Source organism: Leguminivora glycinivorella, chromosome 19, assembly GCF_023078275.1.
Source record: "Leguminivora glycinivorella isolate SPB_JAAS2020 chromosome 19, LegGlyc_1.1, whole genome shotgun sequence".
In the NCBI taxonomy this organism is placed as follows: Eukaryota; Metazoa; Arthropoda; class Insecta; order Lepidoptera; family Tortricidae; genus Leguminivora; species Leguminivora glycinivorella.
Genome location: NC_062989.1, coordinates 16,644,725 through 16,666,930, shown reverse-complemented (window position 1 = coordinate 16,666,930; position 22,206 = coordinate 16,644,725). Strand labels below are relative to the sequence as shown.

General features: G+C 42.2%; 1 protein-coding gene across 1 annotated transcript in view; it reads right to left on the bottom strand.

Moving 5' to 3' along the window:
• Positions 1-21,935, bottom strand: part of LOC125236495 (protein strawberry notch-like) — a 42,214-nt gene extending 20,279 nt beyond the window's left edge. The window contains 12 exon segments of the mRNA XM_048143315.1: positions 1,265-1,416; positions 2,440-2,604; positions 3,088-3,263; positions 3,977-4,077; positions 4,329-4,437; positions 11,498-11,576; positions 12,019-12,182; positions 15,404-15,472; positions 18,739-18,849; positions 20,262-20,366; positions 20,818-20,920; positions 21,761-21,935. Of these exon segments, the coding sequence (XP_047999272.1) occupies positions 1,265-1,416; positions 2,440-2,604; positions 3,088-3,263; positions 3,977-4,077; positions 4,329-4,437; positions 11,498-11,576; positions 12,019-12,182; positions 15,404-15,472; positions 18,739-18,849; positions 20,262-20,366; positions 20,818-20,920; positions 21,761-21,763 (1,337 nt within the window). The 5' untranslated portion in view covers positions 21,764-21,935.
• Positions 21,936-22,206: the final 271 nt, after the last annotated feature.

The window sequence follows — 22,206 nt, the reverse complement described above, 5'->3', positions numbered from 1 at the left end:
CTATACAGTGCATAAAATATTTTATGCAGTGCATAAATAAATCACCACATAATTAGAAGTAAAATATGGACAGTAGTTATGTTTAAACATAATTTCTATTTAATAAGTCAAAGAGAAAGATATAAAGTAAATGAATTGACCGTGACGTCACTCCTCAGTATTTCATAGTAATTCCATATTAGCAAATCGTTTTGATAGTTCTTAAAAAGAAGCTGATTTGACTAGTAGGAAACTAGCCTATTATTTTAATCATCATTATATGTAGGTTTACTTATTGTATTTGTGTATGTTTATTTTATAATAGTAGGTATCGACTTGTATTTAATCGTTAAAATCTCATACTGGCTTTATAATCTTCTGCACCAAACTAACTATCTCTGTTTTGCCCAATGGTTGACTGGTAGAGAATGCCTTAAGGCGTTAAGTCCGCCATTTGTACTTTTTATTGATAATTTGTGCAATAAAGTTTAAATAAATAAATAAATTAGGCACTGGTCCCACCAAAAGCGAGCAGGCGATGAGCTACAGAAAAACAAAAGATAGTCGCCCCCCGTGTAAATAAAAGAGACGCTATGATAGCACGAGCGAGTTACGGCCCGGCCACGACATTTGTCTAAGCGCGGCAGCGGCGAGCGGCAGCCATACGTGCGAATGAAAAGTCCCATCGCTGTGTCTCGCTTCAATGTATGACCGCCGCTCGCCGCTGTCGCGCTTAGACCAATGTCGTGGCTGAGCCGTTATAGTTCTTCGTCGAGCGATGATAACTCGCTCGCTTTCTCTTTTATTTACACGGGATCTTTTGTTCGTTTCTATTGCCGATAGCTCATCGCTTACTCGCTTTAGGCCCTGGTCCCACCGCGAGCTAGTAAGCTATGAGCTATCGGCTATAAAAACGAACAAAAGATAAGCATCCCCGTGCAAATAAAAGAGACACGGCGACATTGATAGCTCACCGCTGGGCGAGTAACTATAAACATCGCCGTGTCTCTTTTATTTACACGGGAGTGATTATCTTTTGTTCGTTTTTACAGCCGATAGCTCATAGCTTACTAGCTCGCGGTGGGACCAGTGCCTTTGGCGCGACCAATGCCTAATGATCAGTGATCGGGGATTTGGATGCCACACGGGGTGAATGATCTCAAACGTAATGCTAGTATGGATATGCCGCGGGATTCCAAGCTTGTGGTTAGTAAAAGGACAGTTTTTTTATCGTAATTTATTTACCTGACTTTATATTATTATCAATTAACGTTGATATTATTACCTCGGTTCAGAAGCTCCTGTGGCCGAAGCGTATACTACGCGGGCTTTGGGCAGTTTGTTTTGCAGCTCTAGGGCGGTAAGGCCGGTCTTTGTGGCCTTGCCAGAACCCACGGGGCAGAGGTTCTTCGCTTTGTGGCATTCGTCGAATACGATCTAGTTAGGGATGTAAGGAGATTTTTATGAAAACAATGACGTGAACTCAAAAACTATCCCCATTTTTGACATTTTATAAAGCACTAGCGTGTCACGAATACGAATTATGCTTAAATTTAACTCGATAATTCTGAAATACATTTCCTATAAAGGCTTAAAGGCAAAGTCACACCGTTAAGACTATAATGTTCATTTTTCGTTGGTAGTCTGCTATCTAGCAAGCGGAGCCTTAGTATTTACTCGTAATTTAATGTAAACTGTCACCAAAAGGCTACCTAAAACTGAAACAGCATAAGTTGGTATGATTGCAGTATGACTACTAATGTCAATGGTGGACTGTACGTGTAGAATATCAACGCAGTCTCAAATGCGATGTAGAATAGACATTCCATAAGCGGATAGTTTGCGTCTACAAACTTTTACGAAATATTTTTTCGAGTTCTTTGCAAAATAGATTTTCAGGGTTCCGTAGTCAACTAGGAACCCTTATAGTTTCGCCATGTCTGTCTGTCTGTCTGTCTGTCCGTCCGTCCGTCCGTCCGCGGATAATCTCAGTAACCGTTAGCACTAGAAAGCTGAAATTTGGTACCAATATGTATGTCAATCACGCCGACAGTGGTAAAATAAAAAGTGAAAAAAAAAAATGTTTTGTTAGGGTACCCCCCCCTAAATGTAAAGTGGGGACTGATTTTTTTTTCATTCCAACCCCAACGTGTTATATATTGTTGGATAGGTATTTAAAAATGAATAAGAGTTTCCTGAAATCGTTTTTTGATAATATTAATACTTTCTGAAATAATCGCTCCTAAAGGAAAAAAAAGTGCGCCCCCCTCTCTAACTTTTGAACCATATGTTTAAAAAATATGAAAAAAATCACAAAAGTAGAACTTTATAAACACTTTCTAGGAAAATTGTTTTGAACTTGATAGGTTCAGTAGTTTTCGAGAAAAATACGGAAAACTACGGAACCCTACACTGAGCGTGGCCCGACACGCTCTTGGCCGGTTTTTTTTGAAAGGATACGCATCCGTCGAAGTCCTCCCCACACCACTGCAGAAGCTGCTTGAGCCTCGTGCGGTACTTGGTGCTGTTGGACTGCGTCTCGCCGATCAGCGCCGAGTATGTACAGAATACCACGCCTTTCTTCACGTTCCCGTTCACCGCCGATGAAATCTTTGCGTATTTGAACTGAGGATCAATTGACATGCATGTTAATATTATAAATGGGAAAGTGTGTGTAACTGCTTGTTTGTCCGTCTTTCACGACAAAACGGAGCGACAAATTGACATGATTTTTTTAAGGGGAGATAGTTGAAGCCACGGAGAGTGATATAGGCTGCTTTTTGTCTCTTCCTAATGAGAGCGAAGGCGCGGGCAAGAGCTAGTATAGTATAAAGTTACAGTTGAACCCCCTTTTAATTCATAAACGTTCACTAAAGTTTGTCCCTTTCCGACTTTATCGGCTTGATAACTTTAGTGCTGTCCCGACAGAGACTAGACTAGAGACTACTAAACTACGATGTTGCCTTAGTGCTTAGTAACAAAAGTTATAGCCTCTGTAAATTGTAGATGACCCGAACGCTTGTAGGTACATACCTAGAGAAGATCCGTATGGAGTAACATTTTTTCCTGAAACTGAAACGGAGGTTCTTGTCAAAAAATCTTAGTTACCTTATTCAGAGGGTGTACTTCAATTTTCCCGGCACCAATGTCCCTCAGATCTCTCTCAGCGTCGTATTTCAAGTCGTTGGAGACGGACACCCAGATGGCTCGCTTGCGGCCCTTCAAGTAGTTCTCGAAGATTATACCGGCGATCGTACGGCCTTTACCCACACCAGCGCCGTCACCTGAGAACGTTTATTTATTTTTATTATACACATTTTAAATAAGTGATACATACAGTCAACCAATTGGAACCCTAGGCCACTCTACAACCATGTCAAAATGACAAGCAGTAAGAGATTTCTTACAATCTGATTTATAGCGTCACTATGACATAGTTCTACAGTGGCCTACGGTTCCAATTGGTTGACTGTACATACGCATACATAAACACACGCATGTATTCCCAAACGGGGTAGGGAGAGCACATGAAATTGATCAAGTTTTAGTGCCACTCTTGGCAATGAATTGCTAAAAAATAGTGTGGAGGATAGAATCCAAGTAACGCCTTTATGGTTTAAATGAACTATTAATATAATTAAAGTATTATATCACTTAGAAGCCACAAATAGGTGTAAAAATTGTATAAGCCATTGGTAATTTTTCTCGCCACGCCAAGTATTGAAAGGGCCAGCATAATCCACCGCAGTAGGCCTAGCACATGACTGCCGCGAGAGTATGTCGCCGCGAGATAGATCACACGTCTTCTTCTAACTGTATTAATGACTTAAGGACGGGTAGTCTATCTCGCGGCGACATACTCTCGTGGCAATCATGTGCTAACCCTGCTGGTGTTGAAATCGTGCACAATTTACTTAAACCACTTATCATCAAGCGGTCCATTATTGCAACTGTGGTGGGTACATCGAATGGCAGAAAGTCAACTACAAGTTCTTACCTATAAGGAAGCCGGCCCTCGTGCCGTCGGGTAGCGTGTGTTCGTGCGCCTGTGCCGCGTACACGACGGCTTCCAACTGCAGAGCGGATAGCAGTCCGTTCCTGATAAGGGTGATGTATCGTATCGATTAATTGGTTATTGGAATGGTCTGCAATAGGAATTACATTTAAGTATAACGACTTCGATGGCACCAGAGGGCGCTTTTGCCTCTGCTACTTGTCAAGTTGTCACCATCGTCACACCTCGGAGTGGCGGCTGGCGAGAGCATGCACAGAGCCGTGACAAGTGGCGGAAAACAGGGGAGGCCTTTGCCCAGCAGTGGGACACATTATAGGCTATATAAAAAAAATACCGTATCGTCTCGTCGGGTAAGCTGAGGCTGTAGTGCACGTCGATTGGCTCCACAGAGGACAGGGAGGCCGTCTCCACGACCGGGTCCGGGTGTTTGCGGCCCAGTTTCACTGCAGATAAACATTGTTTAAGTAAACTTGTGTAAAGCAAATATAATACCGATTTACGTGAATAAGAAACATTTTGAGAAATTGTTTTTTTTTTTTTTGCGGAACTCCGCTGAACCTATAATAATTTCCGCGCGCCTACGCCGCGCCAATAGGGATGACGACTACATTAAAAAAATCTGTTTAGTCCGTCAGTTAGATCGTCCAAAAATACTGAACACATATTTTTCGCTTTTTTAATTAATGAAAAAATACAAAGATATAGGTAGAGCATCAAAGTTCCGGAGTGGGGGCTTCTGACGTCACTTCTAAGTAAAAATTGTACCCAGGCGTGACGTCACGCGAAACTTCAACGCACTGTACCGTCTTAATTTTTCGTTTACGAGAATAAAGAAAAAAATACGTGTCTAAAATTATTTGATAATCTAACTGACGGAGGAATTAGTTTTTTTTTAGTCGTCTCGCCTATTCCAACTTTGCAATGAATTGGCAAAATATTCTTTATTCAAATAGGATTACAATAGATAATGTAAGTTCATGGCATATCAGATTTGGCACATGGCGTAAGTATATACAAACACTAGTTTTTTAAAGGTGCGCGGGGCCCGAGGGCCCCGCGGTGTTCTTTTTTGTTTTTGTGCTTTGCTTTTTGTGCTTTGCTTATGCTTTTGCTTTTTGTTTTTGTGCTTTGCTTGTTTGATTTATTGCTTTGCTTGTTTGCTTTTTTGCTTTAGCCTTTGCGTGCTTGGGAGCACTCTCTGCCCGCAGCTCGGCCTGCGGCCTCGCGTGCTTGGGAGCCTGTCAGACACGCTCCGGGCCTTCGGCCCTCCGCGTAGTTACTGTGGGGGTTGTAGGGAAGTTGGAGCTTAAACACGACCCAATAGTAAAAGTGTCTTGAGAAGCTCACGACGGGCCTGCGGCCTGCGGCCTCCGGCCCGTCGTTTCGCTTCTCTAAGACACTTTTACTATTGGGTCGTGTTTAAGCTCCAACTTCCCGGTCCGCCGGCGAGCCGATCAGGGACGCTCCGGGCCTTCGGCCCTACGCGGAGCTCGGCCTTCGGCCTTCGCTGGGTTTCGAAGCTCCGCGTCGGGCCTTCGGCCCGCCGCTTCGCTTGTTAAGATACTTTTTGTTATTGTTTTGCTTGGGAGCACAGTCTGTACGCAGCTCGGCCTGCGGCCTTCGCGTGCTTGGGAGCACTCTGCCCGCAGCTCGGCCTGCGGCCTTCGCGTGCTTGGGAGCCTCTCAGACACGCTCCGGGCCTTCGGCCCTCCGCGTAGTTTCTGTGGGGGTTGGAGGGAAGTTGGAGCTTAAACACGACCCAATAGTAAAAGTGTCTTGAGAAGCTCACGACGGGCCTACGGCCTGCGGCCTCCGGCCCGTCGTTTCGCTTCTCTAAGACACTTTTACTATTGTGTCGTGTTTAAGCTCCAACTTCCCGGTCCGCCGGCGAGCCGATCAGGGACGCTCCGGGCCTTCGGCCCTACGCGGAGCTCGGCCTTCGCTCGGCTCCAAAGCTCCGCGTCGGGCCTTCGGCCCGCCGCTACGCTTATTAAGACACTTGGGGTGAGCAGTTTGACCGCGTGGGTTCGCCCCGCGGGCCTTGCGGCCCGCCGGGCTCACGTGCCGGCCCCTCTCAGGGACGCTCCGGGCCTTCGGCCCTACGCGGAGCTCGGCCTTCGGCCTTCGCTGGGTTTCGAAGCTCCGCGTCGGGCCTTCGGCCCGCCGCTTCGCTTATTTAGATACTTTTTGTTATTGTTTTGCTTGGAAGCACAGTCTGCACGCAGCTCGGCCTGCGGCCTTCGCGTGCTTGGGAGCACTCTGCCCGCAGCTCGGCCTGCGGCCTTCGCGTACTTGGGAGCCTGTCAGACACGCTCCGGCCTTCGGCCCTCCGCGTAGTTACTGTGGGGATTGTAGGATTTGTAGGGAAGTTGGACCTCCGGCCCGTCGCGTCGCTTTTTAGACACTTTTACTTATATTTTCTTGCTTGGGAGCACTGTCTGTACGCAGCTCGGAACTTGGACCGGAGCAATGACCGTCGGGCTGTAGAACGCTCCCTCAGGCTGGTAGGGAAATTTGACTTTGTCCCCTCTCGCCGCCGTTTTTGACTTTTCCAAAAAATTTTTTTTCTCATTTCTATTTTTGGCCCCCGCTCTTACCACGTGCCAAATTTGAACGCGCTCGGACTGAAAAAAAAAAAAAAATTCAAAGTCGGCCATTTTGAAATTTTGTAAATGCCATTCGATGGACCTCAGATAACTGTACAACATTAGTTTAAGCACTATTAACCTTTTTCCTACCGTTACGGAGCTATGGGGATTTAAAAAAAAAACCTCCATACAAACTGGTAGGGAAATTTGACTTTGTCCCCTCTCGCCACCGTTTTTGACTTTTCCAAATTTTTTTTTCTCATTTCTATTTTTGGCCCCCGTTCTTACCACGTGCCAAATTTGAACGCGCTCGGACCGAAAATAAAAAAAAAAAATTTCAAAGTCGGCCATTTTGAAATTTTGTAAATGCCATTCGATGGACCTCAAATAACTGTACAACATTAGTTCAAGCACTATTAACCTTTTCCCTACCGTTACGGAGCTATGGGGATTTAAAAAAAGGACCTCCATACAAATTTCAATTGGCCTTCAAAGGGCGCCATTTTGAATTTTTCAAAATTTTCTTTTTGTATACTAATCTTGGGGTGGCTGTCTACCCGTGTGCAAAATTTCAGCGCGCTCGGACCATTTTGAAATTTTTCAAAAAAAAAGTCGGCCATTTTGATTTTTTTTTAATGCCATTCGATGGACCTCGGGTGACTGTATAACATTTGTTTGAGCACTTTTCACTTCTTTGTACCGTTACGGAGCTATGGTAATTAAAAGAAAAACCTCCACTCAAATTTCAATTAGCCCTCAAAGGCCGCCATTTTGAATTTTTCAAAATTTTCTTTTTGAATATAAATCTTGGGGCCACCTTCCACCCGTGTGCCAAATCTCAGCGCGCTAGGACCATTTTGAAAATTTTCAAAAAAAAAAGTCGGCCATTTTGAATTTTTTTTAATACAACTTTTTTCTACTCGGATACTTGTATGACATTTGGTCGAGCACCCCCCGGCTATCTCTTACGGTTTAAAAGTTGCCATACAAAATAAAAGTGGCCAGTTTTCCCACATTTATAGCATTTTTCAATTTTTTTCTATTTCATTCGAATCAAGGCCGCTTGGAGATTCTATGACCAAAATTTGAGATCTCTACGACAAACTTGAAAAATCGTCAAAAAAAAAAGTCGGCCATTTTGAAAAAAAAATGGCGGCGTCAAAAACTGCCCAGGGTCCTCTATGACATTTGGTCGAACACTCCCCGGCTACCTCCAGCCGTTTGGCCAGGTCGTCCAACATTTTTTTACCCGGAACCGGTAGACCGACGGTCTGATCTATCCGGGGTCGCAGGACCAACCTCTATACGGCAACACCAAACACTGCCACCTTCAAATCCCCCTTCTGGCTATTTTTGGAAAAATGTCAGTCGGGTTGTAGCTTTATATTATATAGACTAGTTTTTAAAGGTGCGCGGGGCCCGAGGGCCCCGCGGTGTTCTTTTTTTGTTTTGCTTTTGTGCTTTGCTTATGCTTTTGCTTTTTGTTTTTGAGCTATGCTTTTTTGTTTTTGTGCTTTGCTTATGCTTTTGCTTTTTGTTTTTGTGCTTTGCTTGTTTGATTTATTGCTTTGCTTGTTTGCTTTTTTGCTTTAGCCTTTGCGTGCTTGAGAGCACTCTCTGCCCGCAGCTCGGCCTGCGGCCTCGCGTGCTTGGGAGCCTGTCAGACACGCTCCGGGCCTTCGGCCCTCCGCGTAGTTACTGTGAGGGTTGTAGGGAAGTTGGAGCTTAAACACGACCCAATAGTAAAAGTGTCTTGAGAAGCTCACGACGGGCCTGCGGCCTGCGGCCTCCGGCCCGTCGTTTCGCTTCTCTAAGACACTTTTACTATTGGGTCGTGTTTAAGCTCCAACTTCCCGGTCCGCCGGCGAGCCGATCAGGGACGCTCCGGGCCTTCGGCCCTACGCGGAGCTCGGCCTTCGGCCTTCGCTGGGTTTCGAAGCTCCGCGTCGGGCCTTCGGCCCGCCGCTTCGCTTGTTAAGATACTTTTTGTTATTGTTTTGCTTGGGAGCACAGTCTGTACGCAGCTCGGCCTGCGGCCTTCGCGTGCTTGGGAGCACTCTGCCCGCAGCTCGGCCTGCGGCCTTCGCGTGCTTGGGAGCCTCTCCGTCACGCTCCGGGCCTTCGGCCCTCCGCGTAGTTACTGTGGGGGTTGTAGGGAAGTTGGAGCTTAAACACGACCCAATAGTAAAAGTGTCTTGAGAAGCTCACGACGGGCCTGCGGCCTGCGGCCTCCGGCCCGTCGTTTCGCTTCTCTAAGACACTTTTACTATTGGGTCGTGTTTAAGCTCCAACTTCCCGGTCCGCCGGCGAGCCTTCCGGCCTCCGGGCCTTCGGCCCTTCGCTTGGTTTCGAAGCTGCGCGTCGGGCCTTCGGCCCGCCGCTTCGCTTGTTAAGATACTTTTTGTTATGGTTTTGCTTGGGAGCACAGTCTGTACGCAGCTCGGCCTGCGGCCTTCGCGTGCTTGGGAGCACTCTGCCCGCAGCTCGGCCTGCGGCCTTCGCGTGCTTGGGAGCCTCTCAGACACGCTCCGGGCCTTCGGCCCTCCGCGTAGTTACTGTGGGGGTTGTAGGAAAGTTGGAGCTTAAACACGACCCAATAGTAAAAGTGTCTTAGAGAAGCGAAACGACGGGCCGGAGGCCGCAGGCCGCAGGCCCGTCGTGAGTCCCGGTCCGCCGGCGAGCCGATCGGGGACGCTCCGGGCCTTCGGCCCTACGCGGAGCTCGGCCTTCGGCCTTCGCTGGGTTTCGAAGCTCCGCGTCGGGCCTTTGGCCCGCCGCTTCGCTTATTTAGATACTTTTTGTTATTGTTTTCTTGGGAGCACAGTCTGCACGCAGCTCGGCCTGCGGCCTTCGCGTGCTTGGGAGCACTCTGCCCGCAGCTCGGCCTGCGGCCTTCGCGTACTTGGGAGCCTGTCAGACACGCTCCGGGCCTTCGGCCCTCCGCGTAGTTACTGTGGGGATTGTAGGATTTGTAGGGAAGTTGGACCTCCGGCCCGCCGCGTCGCTTTTTAGACACTTTTACTTATATTTTCTTGCTTGGGAGCACTGTCTGTACGCAGCTCGGAACTTGGACCGGAGCAATGACCGTCGGGCTGTAGAACGCTCCCTCAGGCTGGTAGGGAAATTTGACTTTGTCCCCTCTCGCCGCCGTTTTTGACTTTTCCAAAAATTTTTTTTTCTCATTTCTATTTTTGGCCCCCGCTCTTACCACGTGCCAAATTTGAACGCGCTCGGACCAAAAAAAAAAAAAAAAAGAATTTCAAAGAAGGCCATTTTGAAATTTTGTAAATGCCATTCGATGGACCTTAGATAACTGTACAACATTAGTTTAAGCACTATTAACCTTTTTCCTACCGTTACGGAGCTATGGGGATTTAAAAAAAAACCTCCATTCAATACAAACTGGTAGGGAAATTTGACTTTGTCCCCTCTCGCCACCGTTTTTGACTTTTCCAAATTTTTTTTTTTCTCATTTCTATTTTTGGCCCCCGTTCTTACCACGTGCCAAATTTGAACGCGTTCGGACCAACAAAAAAAAAAAAAGAATTTCAAAGAAGGCCATTTTGAAATTTTGTAAATGCCATTCGATGGACCTTAGATAACTGTACAACATTAGTTTAAGCACTATTAACCTTTTTCCTACCGTTACGGAGCTATGGGGATTTAAAAAAAAACCTCCATACAAACTGGTAGGGAAATTTGACTTTGTCCCCTCTCGCCACCGTTTTTGACTTTTCCAAATTTTTTTTTTCTCATTTCTATTTTTGGCCCCCGTTCTTACCACGTGCCAAATTTGAACGCGCTCGGACCGAAAATAAAAAAAAAAAATTTCAAAGTCGGCCATTTTGAAATTTTGTAAATGCCATTCGATGGACCTCAGATAACTGTACAACATTAGTTCAAGCACTATTAACCTTTTCCCTACCGTTACGGAGCTATGGGGATTTAAATAAAGGACCTCCATACAAATTTCAATTGGCCTTCAAAGGGCGCCATTTTGAATTTTTCAAAATTTTCTTTTTGTATACTAATCTAGGGGTAGCTGTCTACCCGTGTGCAAAATTTCAGCGCGCTCGGACCATTTTGAAATTTTTCAAAAAAAAAAGTCGGCCATTTTGATTTTTTTTTAATGCCATTCGATGGACCTCGGGTGACTGTATAACATTTGTTTGAGCACTTTTCACTTCTTTGTACCGTTACGGAGCTATGGTAATTAAAAGAAAAACCTCCATTCAAATTTCAATTGGCCCTCAAAGGCCGCCATTTTGAATTTTTCAAAATTTTCTTTTTGAATACTAATCTTAGCACGACCGTCCACCCGTGTGCCAAATCTCAGCGCGCTAGGACCATTTTGAAAATTTTCAAAAAAAAAGTCGGCCATTTTGATTTTTTTTTAATGCAACTTTTTTCTACTCGGATACCTGTATGACATTTGGTCGAGCACCCCCCGGCTATCTCTTACGGTTTAAAAGTTGCCATACAAAATAAAAGTGGCCAGTTTTCCCACATTTGTAGCACTTTTCAATTTTTTTTTATTTCATTCGAATCGAGGCCGCTTGGAGATTCTATGACCAAAATTTGAGCTCTCTACGACAAACTTGAAAAATCGTCAAAAAAAAAAGTCGGCCATTTTGAAAAAAAAATGGCGGCGTCAAAAACTGCCCAGGGTCCTCTATGACATTTGGTCGAACACTCCCCGGCTAACTCCAGCCGTTTGGCCAGGCCGTCCGACATTTTTTTACCCGGAACCGGTAGACCGACGGTCTGATCTATCCGGGGTCGCAGGACCAAACTCTATACGACCACACCAAACACTGCCACCTTCAAATCCCCCTTCTGCCTATTTTTGGAAAAATGTCAGTCGGGTTGTAGCTTTATATTATATAGATAATGCAAAATGAACTGAATCACTTACGTTTAGTAGGCATGTAATCGGCGTAGGTCTCTGCCACGCCCATCTCTTCATCATCCACTTCTTCCTCATCACCGGGCATCTGAAAAAAATAAAACACATGGGGTTTATTTATTTAGTCGTATGGCAAAAAACAAAAACATTCATAAGTAGGTACAAATTAAGTTCAATCAACCCTTTCATGGCCTCGTCGCTAAGTGCGTTTTCACATTATCCTATCCGATATCGGATGCCGGTTACCCATTCATTACAGGCGCCATCTTGGATTTTTTTCCATTGATTTGAATTGTTCCGACATCCAGTATCGGATCAGATAATGTGAAAATGGACTAAGGGTGAACAGGTCTTAAGGATTGATGTGATACAAACTATGAGAAAGGGCAAATGTAAAAGCAACATTATAGATCCTGGTCACGGCACCAAATTGTAACGCCCAATCTATACCATAATATTTAGAATATGTTGTTGAACTACTAAAACAGATGAGAAAAGCTCATAAATGAATATTACACATAGCAACTGACCTTATCTTGAGGATAGAGGCCTGCTTTTGGACCCCAATTCGGCGTGGTGAGCTGTGCAAACTGTCCTAGCATGCCTGCCAAAGGCCCACCCATGCCCGACGCTAATATCTGATTCAGGTTCTGAAGCAAGTACGAGTTCATGCCAGGAATGCCTGCCATGTCCACTGCAAGTGAAGTTATAGTTAATTACATGAATGGATAAGAGGTTAGGATTTTACATGGACCAAAGAGTGATATTGTACCATCTTTGATTTGTAACGCTCAACTCATTAAGCTGTAAGAACAGGTCACAAAAAGTGATGGCTTTTCTTTGTAATATTACTACTATTCAAATGATCTACTGCTTCATCTTAAAAATTTGTGAATATATTCTTAACTTTAATATCCAGCCAAGTATCCTTGTGAATACAAGGAAAATATTCACTCGAAAGCAGTTGACTGTATGGCGTACGCAAACATATTTGGTCCATGTAATAGTAACAAGCATACCACAACGCAAAAAGAAGATAACTACTACATGTTACTTCTAAAAAAACTAATATCAAACTACGAAATAATAATCGAAGAACACATCTACAAAGAAGATACGAAACAAAAGTATTAAAGTAATATTCATTAACATTTAACATCACATTCAAATGCAACAAAATATTGAAAATATGCCAAATCAAAATAAAAAATCTGCAAAAAACATTGTTTTCCAGTTGATATTTTTTTTAAAAGTTCAGTTCTTCCAAATTTTAATAAATTGGGATAGCAAAAAATGCCGACAGGAAAATAAAAACGTTTTAATTAGAACACTTAAATAACTAACTAGCTACTCCAAACAATCACATTCGATAGTAAAGGTTCAAGTAGAGTAGAAGAATCCATGCTTTGATTTACGTCTCCCGAATTAAATAAACTTTTATAGCCAAGGCGTTAAAAATATTTGTAACGCCTTGATAGTGGAGGTTTTGTTTAGATATCTGTAAACTACTTTGTCACTCGCATCTTATAAAACTGCACCGATAGCATGGTCGCGCGATAAACGATAAAACATCAGGCCGTCCCTATCGCACTTAAAAAATAGTGCGAAAGGGACGGCCTTGATGTTATATCATTTATGAAATGACCATGATTGCCTGCCTCGACAATACGGACGATATATGTAGGTATTGTCAAAATTAACGAGTGTATGGATATCGTTTCATTCATAACATAAGACGTGTGCTTTGCTTCGTGAAGTCTATTAAATGTGATAGCTTAACTTCAAACTTGAGTAAATCCATTCTGCTTTAAGGTTGATATATAAAAAACAACGATACCCCACTTGACCTAGTTACTTGAAATGTTCAGTTTGCCCCCCTTTCATTTTGGCCATTTTCTATCATTTATAATAATTAATTAAAAAAAAAAATACTTTTAACTTGTAGAGGTTCACAATGTTTATAACTATTCAAAATTTCATATCGATAGCATAAGTAGTTCTCGAGATATTTAACAATGTGACAGACGGACAGACAGACGGACAGAGTCGCACCATAAGGGTTCCTGTTGTACCTTTTTGGTACGGAACCCTAAAAATGATCTGAAAGAAAGCCAAATGGATTTACCCAAGTTTGAAGTTAAGTGACACAAATATTAGTGTAGGGCCTGAGTGCACTGCACGGTCATATTGGGCGTAGCGGGGCGGGGCGGGGCGGGGCGGGGCGGGGCGTGCGGCGTGCATGTCAACCAATAATTGAAGCTCATGCAAGTGTCCTGAGTCGAACCTAATGTATGACCGCCGCTCACCGCTGTCGCGCTTAGACCAATGTCGTGGCTGTGCTGTTAGACTTGACAAATCAGCGTTTATCGTGAATCACATAATGAGTATTATCAATTAGGAATTGAAGGTTTCATTCAAAGCTTCGATGCATTGTTTACAGATAAACAATTTTTAAACTCTATCGTTTACACTTTCATATTTATTATACATACAATTTCTCAATTCTTTTTCGTAGACGTCCGTAAAATCCACTACGACATATTTATCACACTCATGTTCGGATCATGCCACAAATACATGCGATCATCGTACATTCTTATATTTAACTACAAAATACAAATATTATCTAACAAAAAACTACTTAATAGTCCGCCACAAGATTTCCACGAAGATATTACTATCTTATGTTTGAAGTTGATTCTTCAAGTTCAATCTTTGTGGTAACCCTCCATTAGTATGAAGGCAATAACTAAGGGCTAATTAGAAAAGTAATTCAAAGATTTTACTACTTTTAGTTAATACTTACATATCCGGGGATCGAATCCGGATAAGTCTTTGTAAAATGGTAGAAACCAAGGTTATTACAGCAATATAAACAATGTAACACTGTTGTCAATAAGTTTCATTTCTAGATGATTATTTATAGCAATCTTGCCTAATTGACTACCGAAAATTAGTACGCGGGTTAAGAAAGTTACTTCTACTTCCACCTTCATATAGAAAGTTAGAAACCCAGTTTTTTTACAACGTAAAATAATACCTCGGTATAAGGTACCACGAAGGTATAAGAAATTGTGGAAATCTTATGGTGGTAGCCTATGCCATAAACATCTGCACATTGAAAATTAACTAGACTAACATTTATTTATTGGTTAATATATTTTTACTATATTTAGGGCCAGTTGCATCAACCACATTTGACAGACACATCATCGTCACGCAGCCGACGTCTATGGAACTTCCCATACAGTAAAATTTTACGAACGCTTTAACGGTGACAGACGGTATGGTGCAACCGACCCTTAGAGTAATTTTAGTCAGGACTCAGTAGTTCTAAATGGATTTCTATGGCTATGGACTGGACGCACGCAACGTACGATGCAATCGCGCCGCGTCCAGTCCGTCGAAATCTGATGCAAGCGCGTTATGAGTTCATAAGAATCGTGAAGTTCTAGTACACAGCCATATTGTTATGTGCAGCACGCATTGCATTGCGCGGAATGCAGAATTGCAGATGTTTCATTTGTCAATCTGACTGGAAGTTGTATAGAAAAAAAAAATAACATCACGAAGCCTCACAGTCGAGCCACAACGACCAAATCGCATGTCGTGCTATATCGCGGCGGCTTGTTACCCGCAGTGTACGTGTTTGAAAATGTTCGGGAGTGGTCGTACTCGCGGCGGGTACACGGCGGGTGAGAACGACCACTCTCGAACATCTGCGAACACACCATAAAGACGCACGGACAGCCAAACGTTGCTCGTGACGTTAAAACGACGTATTGGTACGATGGAAAGGGACAAACGATTTTTATCAGCCTGTCTTTAGTAAACATTTCTGAATGAGGGGGTAAGAGGAATGCAGGATATGTGCAGATGTATGACATAGACAGTACTAGTGATGCCGATACTCACTCTGCGCGAGCAGCGAGGCGGCGCTGTAAGCGGCCGAGGAGCCCGCCGCGAAGGGCGACGGCGCGGCAGCTATCCACAACCAATCGTTTTAGTGTAAGGGATAAAATACGCAGAAGGGACGTAAGTCGTAAGACGCGGAACGGACACCCGCCCGAGTGTAATTTAAATAAAAAACGTCACAACATTCAAGCGACGCGGCGCCACGACCGCACTTATGTTTGCGTCTTTCCGATACAAAATGTAATGAGGAGATTTTTTTTAAATAACACTCGGGCGGCGCGGCGCGGGCGTCTGTTCCACGTCTTACGACTTGCGCCCCTTCTGTTTATTTTACCCCTAAAGCCTGTGCACGCTTATATTGGGCGTCCAGCGGGACGGGGCGAGCGGCGTGCATGTCAAACAAATGAAGCTCATGAGTGTCCTGAGCCGACGCTGCATAGATTGTATGCGAGCTCGCCTGCCCCGCCGAACGCTCCGAAGCGTACGCTCAGGCTTTACACTTAGGATCAAGGATAAATCCATGGGAAAAATTCTCACGACAAAAGCGTCTCCTTCACGTAAAGGTTTCCTAAAACTCTCGACGCGGAATTCAAAAATCGCTCGATAGTATGAAGACGCTTGCGCGTCGTCGTCGCTGAACGCATGCGTACGCATGTTCATACTAACGAGCGATTTTTGGTCGCGAAAGCCGATTCCGCGTCGATTTTCCGTACCTTGGAAATAATCTTGGAAAAGTCATGAAAAAATATACATAATCTTGGAGAGGCACTGTCATGAAAAAATATAAAGGGTGTTTTTTTTAGAGGTATAGAACTTTAATTTGGCAACACTTTTAATTGGCGGTAATTTTGTAAACTATAAAGTGATTTGTGTTTAGTTTGGTTTGGCATTTCAAGATTGAATAAATAGGCGCTTGGACAACGCTTCCAGATTGTGAAAATTTATTTTGAAAATCAAGGATCTGTTCCAAAGACTTCGTCGATTTTCATAAGCGATGAAGCTCACTTTTGCTTGAATGGATACGTCAAAAAACAAAACTGCCACATTTCGTGTGATGATAATCCTCAAGCCTATGTTGAGACACCGTTACATCCAGAAAAACTGACCGTTTGGTATGCTTTATGGCCTGGGGCCTATTGCATAACAATTTACAACTCATATTACAAGCGGTAGTCCCCCTCCAATTCATTTTATATGAAAGAGAGTTCCACTTGTAATACAAGTTGTAAATTGTTATGCAACAGGCCCCTGGTGGGATAATTGGTCCGTACTTCTTTAAAAACGATGCTGGCCAGAACGTTACAGTCAATGGTGACCGCTATAGGGCCATGATTACTGATTTTTTCGTTCAACCATTGAACGATCATGATGTGCAGGAACTGTGGTTTCAACAAGACGGGGCAACATGCCACACAGCTCGTGCCACAGTTAACTTATTGAAGGAAACGTTTGGTGATCGCATAATTTCACGTTTCGGGCGTTTCGGCCCCATGAATTGGCGTCCAAGATCGTGCGATTTAACGCCACTCGACTATATTCTGTAGGGATATGTGAAGTCTCTAGTCTACGACGATAAACCCGAAACCGCGTTGACCACTTGAAGGACAACATTCACCGCGTTCTTGCCGATATACGGCCACAAATGTTGGAAAAAGTAATCGAAAACTGGACCTCCAGATTAGACTACGTCCGAGCCAGCCGTGGCGGTAATATGCCAGAAGTTATATTCAAATTATAATGCCAGAAAATTGTCTATCGAATAAAGTTAATTTCATGTCAATTGAAAAATATCATCTTTGTTTTATTCCATTTCAAAGTTCTATACCTCTAAAAAAAACAGCCTTTAGTATTTCATGCTCTTATCAATTATTTATTTCTAAAATTAACATAATTTCATTTCTTATTTTGTCCTATTTTGGTTCCGAGTAACCAGTGAAAGAAGTTTCTCCTAACACTTCCTAGACTAAGACTATAGACAATATTTTTTTCAATGGCCAATCAATTTATTTACTACTCCATAAACGCCATAACCTACAAATAATTATATCGAGGTTACAGCGAAATTATATAATATTGGAAACCCCAAGGCTCAAAATGGCCCAAAAGTACACAGTAAAAACAACCATGATTCTAAATATTTAAAGTAAATTATCCTTCAATTTGGACGTTTTTGTTGACTCGTTCGGTTGAACATATCACCGGAAATGCCGTGGAAATATACCAATGAAAGAGATAAGGTGACGTCAGGATTATTTCGGACTAAGGATGACTTGACCTACGCGGTTATAAATAGAAATAGTAATTTTTTTAGTTTATTTTGGTTGGTAGTTCAAACTTAAGCCAGTTTTGATTTTACATAACATAAAATGTCTATGCCATGAACATTTTGGATTAGATCATTTTTTTTTTTTAACAAATAAACATTATAGGCATCCATTTTTATGTGTACCGTCACCGGCAATAACATCGTACAAGGCTGCAAACCCTGGCTCGAAAAATAAGATTTTGCCAGATGCAGGCGTACATAGGTTACGGTGACCGCTTTCCAGCAGGCGGACCGTATACCTGTTTGCCACTGATGTGGTATAAAAACATATTTTAGAGGTCTTCTTTTTGCGCGATGTTTATTTATTTAAACTTTATTGCACATTATCAATAAAAAAGTTACTTGTTATTGCCGGTGACTGTACCCCTACCATATCAGTATCGCGTTTTTATTTTAAACTTTAATGCGGTCTAATTTGTGCGGTCTAATCGTAATCTAGGATAATGAAAAAAACCTATATTTTCAACTATGGCACATAAATACAACTTGTTTGTCGCAATCGCTGAACTTGAATCATGTTCAACTTCAGTTAAGCTAGGAACATACTACGCGGACGTCCGTCGTCGATCGACCGCGGACGGGGATCTATACAATGAATATACACTTAACCGTGCAAACTATCGGTCGACGGACGTGGACGTGGCCTTGAGCGCATGGACGTCCGATCGAAATCTGGCTCTCTGGATGTTTTGGTCCATGCATGCACACTGATTGGTCGCGGTCGATTTACGACGGACGTCCGCGTAGTATGTTCCTAGCTTTAAGGTACAACGGGGAAAATCTCGACCGGGGGGCAATTATAACTAATTAATTTTTTCCATTATTACACTATGATTTTGAGTCATAAATGTATTTACTGAACACGCCTACTATATATAACCGGTGGACACTCTATTTAATAATGCAAAAATAGTAAAACATGGAAAAAATGGACCAGTTACATTTGTCAACCATTTGCCCCGCTGTACCTTACTTGATGTAATCTTTTCAACAGGAGGGAACAACTTACCACCGCCGCGGGGTAGCGCGCCCAGGTTGATAGGCTTCGACAAGGAGCTGGCGGATATCTTGATCGGCTTCACCTGGTTGGCTACCTGACCGAAGGCTACTCCTGATGGAGCTGTAGACAAATAAATGTACATATTATGTTTTGCCTTGATTTAAGTTTTTTAAACAAGATACACTGTGCTGAAATGAAAATGCTGAGATGGGCAGGCGGCGTTACGAGACTTGATCATGTGCGGAACAGACGTAAGAGGCAGTTTCAGAGTGGTACGGTTGACTACAAAGAGATGTATCCATTTTTTCACCTTATTACAATGCAATAAGGTGAAAAAGTGTATACATCTCTTTGTAGTCAACTGTACCTATCCAAGAGAAACTTGTAGAAGGCCAATTAAGGTGGTAGGGTCATGTGATGCGGCGACCACCAAAACACATGACCAAAGGAGTCCTGGAGTTAGCTGCACCTCGTGGATCAGGTAGACCTCCAACAACCTGGATGGCAGTTGTCAGATAATATATGAAGAATGGAAACTTAAGACCAGAGACGACCCAGGACCGACCGGCCTGGCGACGCATGATTAGAAGGGCCGACGCCAAGTAAATGGGAAGGAGCCAAGCAGAAGAAGATTGATTTAAGTTTTTTAACAATTTCTTTGGCCCACAATTTAATTGAAAGAGATGAAAACTACCTGTTGTTAACTTAAATATGTTTCGTTCTATATCAACATAATGTATGTCGTAAGTCAATAAACAAGAATCAATATTAAACCACAAAAGTTTCATGTGCTAAGAAAATCCCAACCCATACATAGATATACTACGAAGACATAAGACATATCAAAAGTCAATTAAGAGTTGCTGTTGGCACTGAAACATAAGATATTCCATTGCAGCAGCAAATCTGTTTAAAAAGATCGGCAGACCCCGTAGCCGGATGGCATTTCTGCGACGCGAGACGAAATCGAAACGCCGCGAAAGTCCGACAGCAACGTAGTCTGGCTCTGTCACGCCAATAGGCAAGAGCGATAGAGATAAATAGCCACGAAAGATATCGTGAGCGTTTCGTCAGCGTTTGTGCATTCGGCTACGCACACATGTATAATTTACTTCCCGAGACTCATATGTCAAAAATCAGCATGAAATTTTGAATTATGGGCATTTTAAGAATTTGGGACCCAAATTAGCTTAAGTTGTTAACAAAAATTAACTCTCTGTCAGTTTTGTGACGATCATTAAGCATGAAATTGCTTTAAAAATATTGTCTTTGTGTTAATTTCATAAACATTAAGCGTAATCTACATTCTGAATGTGAAGAAAGTTAATTTTTAGACAAACTTTATGCTTAAGTGTCGTCACAAAACTGACTGTGAGTTAATTTTTGTAAACAACTTATGCTAATTTTGGGTCCCAGATTCTGGAAATGCCCTTATGTCAAAATGTTATTGTCATTTAAATTTTGAAGTTGGCCCCAAGGGCACTGGCGGGGCTTGAAAGGTGGACAGAATATTTCATGATAATGTAACTCACCAGCTAACGGATTTGTAGTAGCTCTGACTGTGACGGGCATTTGTGTTGCTGTGACCTTGGGTTTGTTGCCCAGCTGTGCCGCCGCTGCCAGTGTCTTGCCACCGCCTGCAAAATAGGATTATGTATTTGCTTGGATGGTGATGATATCCTGTTATCCCTCATCAGGGACATAGGGCTCTCAGAATGGATTTCCAATAAGTATTAACTCAATAGAAAAAAAAAATGATTTACTGAAAATAATAAATGATTGACTTTTCATGTTGCTCCACTTTAAATAAATTATAAAAGGTGGAAAGTGTGGCAGAGTTATATTTTTTAAAGCATACATAGTTACAGTGTATAATCAAAGTGCTTTATTTAGTCATGAACATAAAAATACATTATTATTATATTATCATTATCACTAAAACTAATGACTAAACTCAATAAAAAGCTAATTCTAAAATAGGCCAATTAGGCATTTTTGAAAGTCAAGTTCCAATTAGAATTTTTAATAATAATAATTGACCACATAGACTGCAATATAATTTATTTTTTAATATGAAATATATCTTACCTGGGACTTCCAAGTTATCTGGATCTTCATCATCATCAAAGTCCGAGTCATCAGACGGTGTCGGAGGATTGTCCTCATCATCCCCATATGCTGCCCGTTTAGACTAAAACAAAAACAACAGCATAATTTTCATTTTTAATAGTATTCCCAACATTGTGCAATAACACCATGATCCTTACTAAAAAGTATAAAAAAAGAAAAATTCACTGGCCATGGGATTGACAGGTCTTGACAAAGGAACTTAAACACTCATTTTTCTATTTCTGGCTGCATATAATACTGTAGTTCGGTTGCATAACCGATAAGAATTGTTTACTCTGCAATTTTATAGGTTTTATGCGTTTTCATCACAATTTTACGTTGTAAATTTGACATTAATCTCTTACATGCTTTTTGGTGACTTTGCAAGAAAACATGTTTCTTTAAATTCACATGCACAGTATTATGGAAGTCTTCTGCACTTAATAAGCAAAAATATCTGGTGTTTGTTAATAATTAATGAGCTACTGAGCACCAAACATCGATCCCGCACGCTCTAACCGCATTGTTCGACTCTCCTCTGCACAGGCTAAGTGCAGCTAACAAGACCTATTCTAACGCTATACCTAGAACCTTCCAAGAAAATCAATACAGCCACACCCAAGCTTGCATAATTAAGATCCCAAATCTCCCAAGACATCCCAGGACTTGGTCAAAAACATCCGAGAACAAGAAACATGTGATATGGTCTTCACCTGATGACAGTTTTTTTTGGTTAGAATGTTGAAAACAAAGAAAAAAAAGGCAAAAAATACGCTTTTTGTGCGAGTTTAATAAAAAATTGCCATTAAAGTATCTGTATTAATCATTAAAACTGGCAAAATATGCATGATAATGTCTGTAAACACATTTTTCAAGAGACTCAACTTCGTAAAAAAGTATCAAAACAAAAAACTATCATTACCATTTTTATAGAAGAACCAGCTTTTCCAGCGCACTTTTAAAATAATTGTTTGTTGAAAAATAACACACAAGATTCGAATGTTCACTTTTGTATCACATATACGCGAAATTATTACAATAAAGCGATTCGTAACTGAATAATGAAAAAATCAGACGTCCCGTCGGCGGTCAATGCTTCCGCCATATTAAATAAAAGAAAAAAAAAGTGAGCAGAAAAAATTGTGTTCGGATACTACTATCAAAGAAACTTAGGAGTTAAGAATTACGAAATGATTCAAAAATGTTTTGTTTTAGTTCAACTCAATACTGTGGTATACAATCACTAAGCAAAATCGTTAAAAGGCAAACCAAATTGAATAAAGTTACCATTTCATAAGTAACGAAATGATAAACCAGACGGTATATTAATGTAGCACTAGTATCCGATCATAAGTTACGTTCTACGCA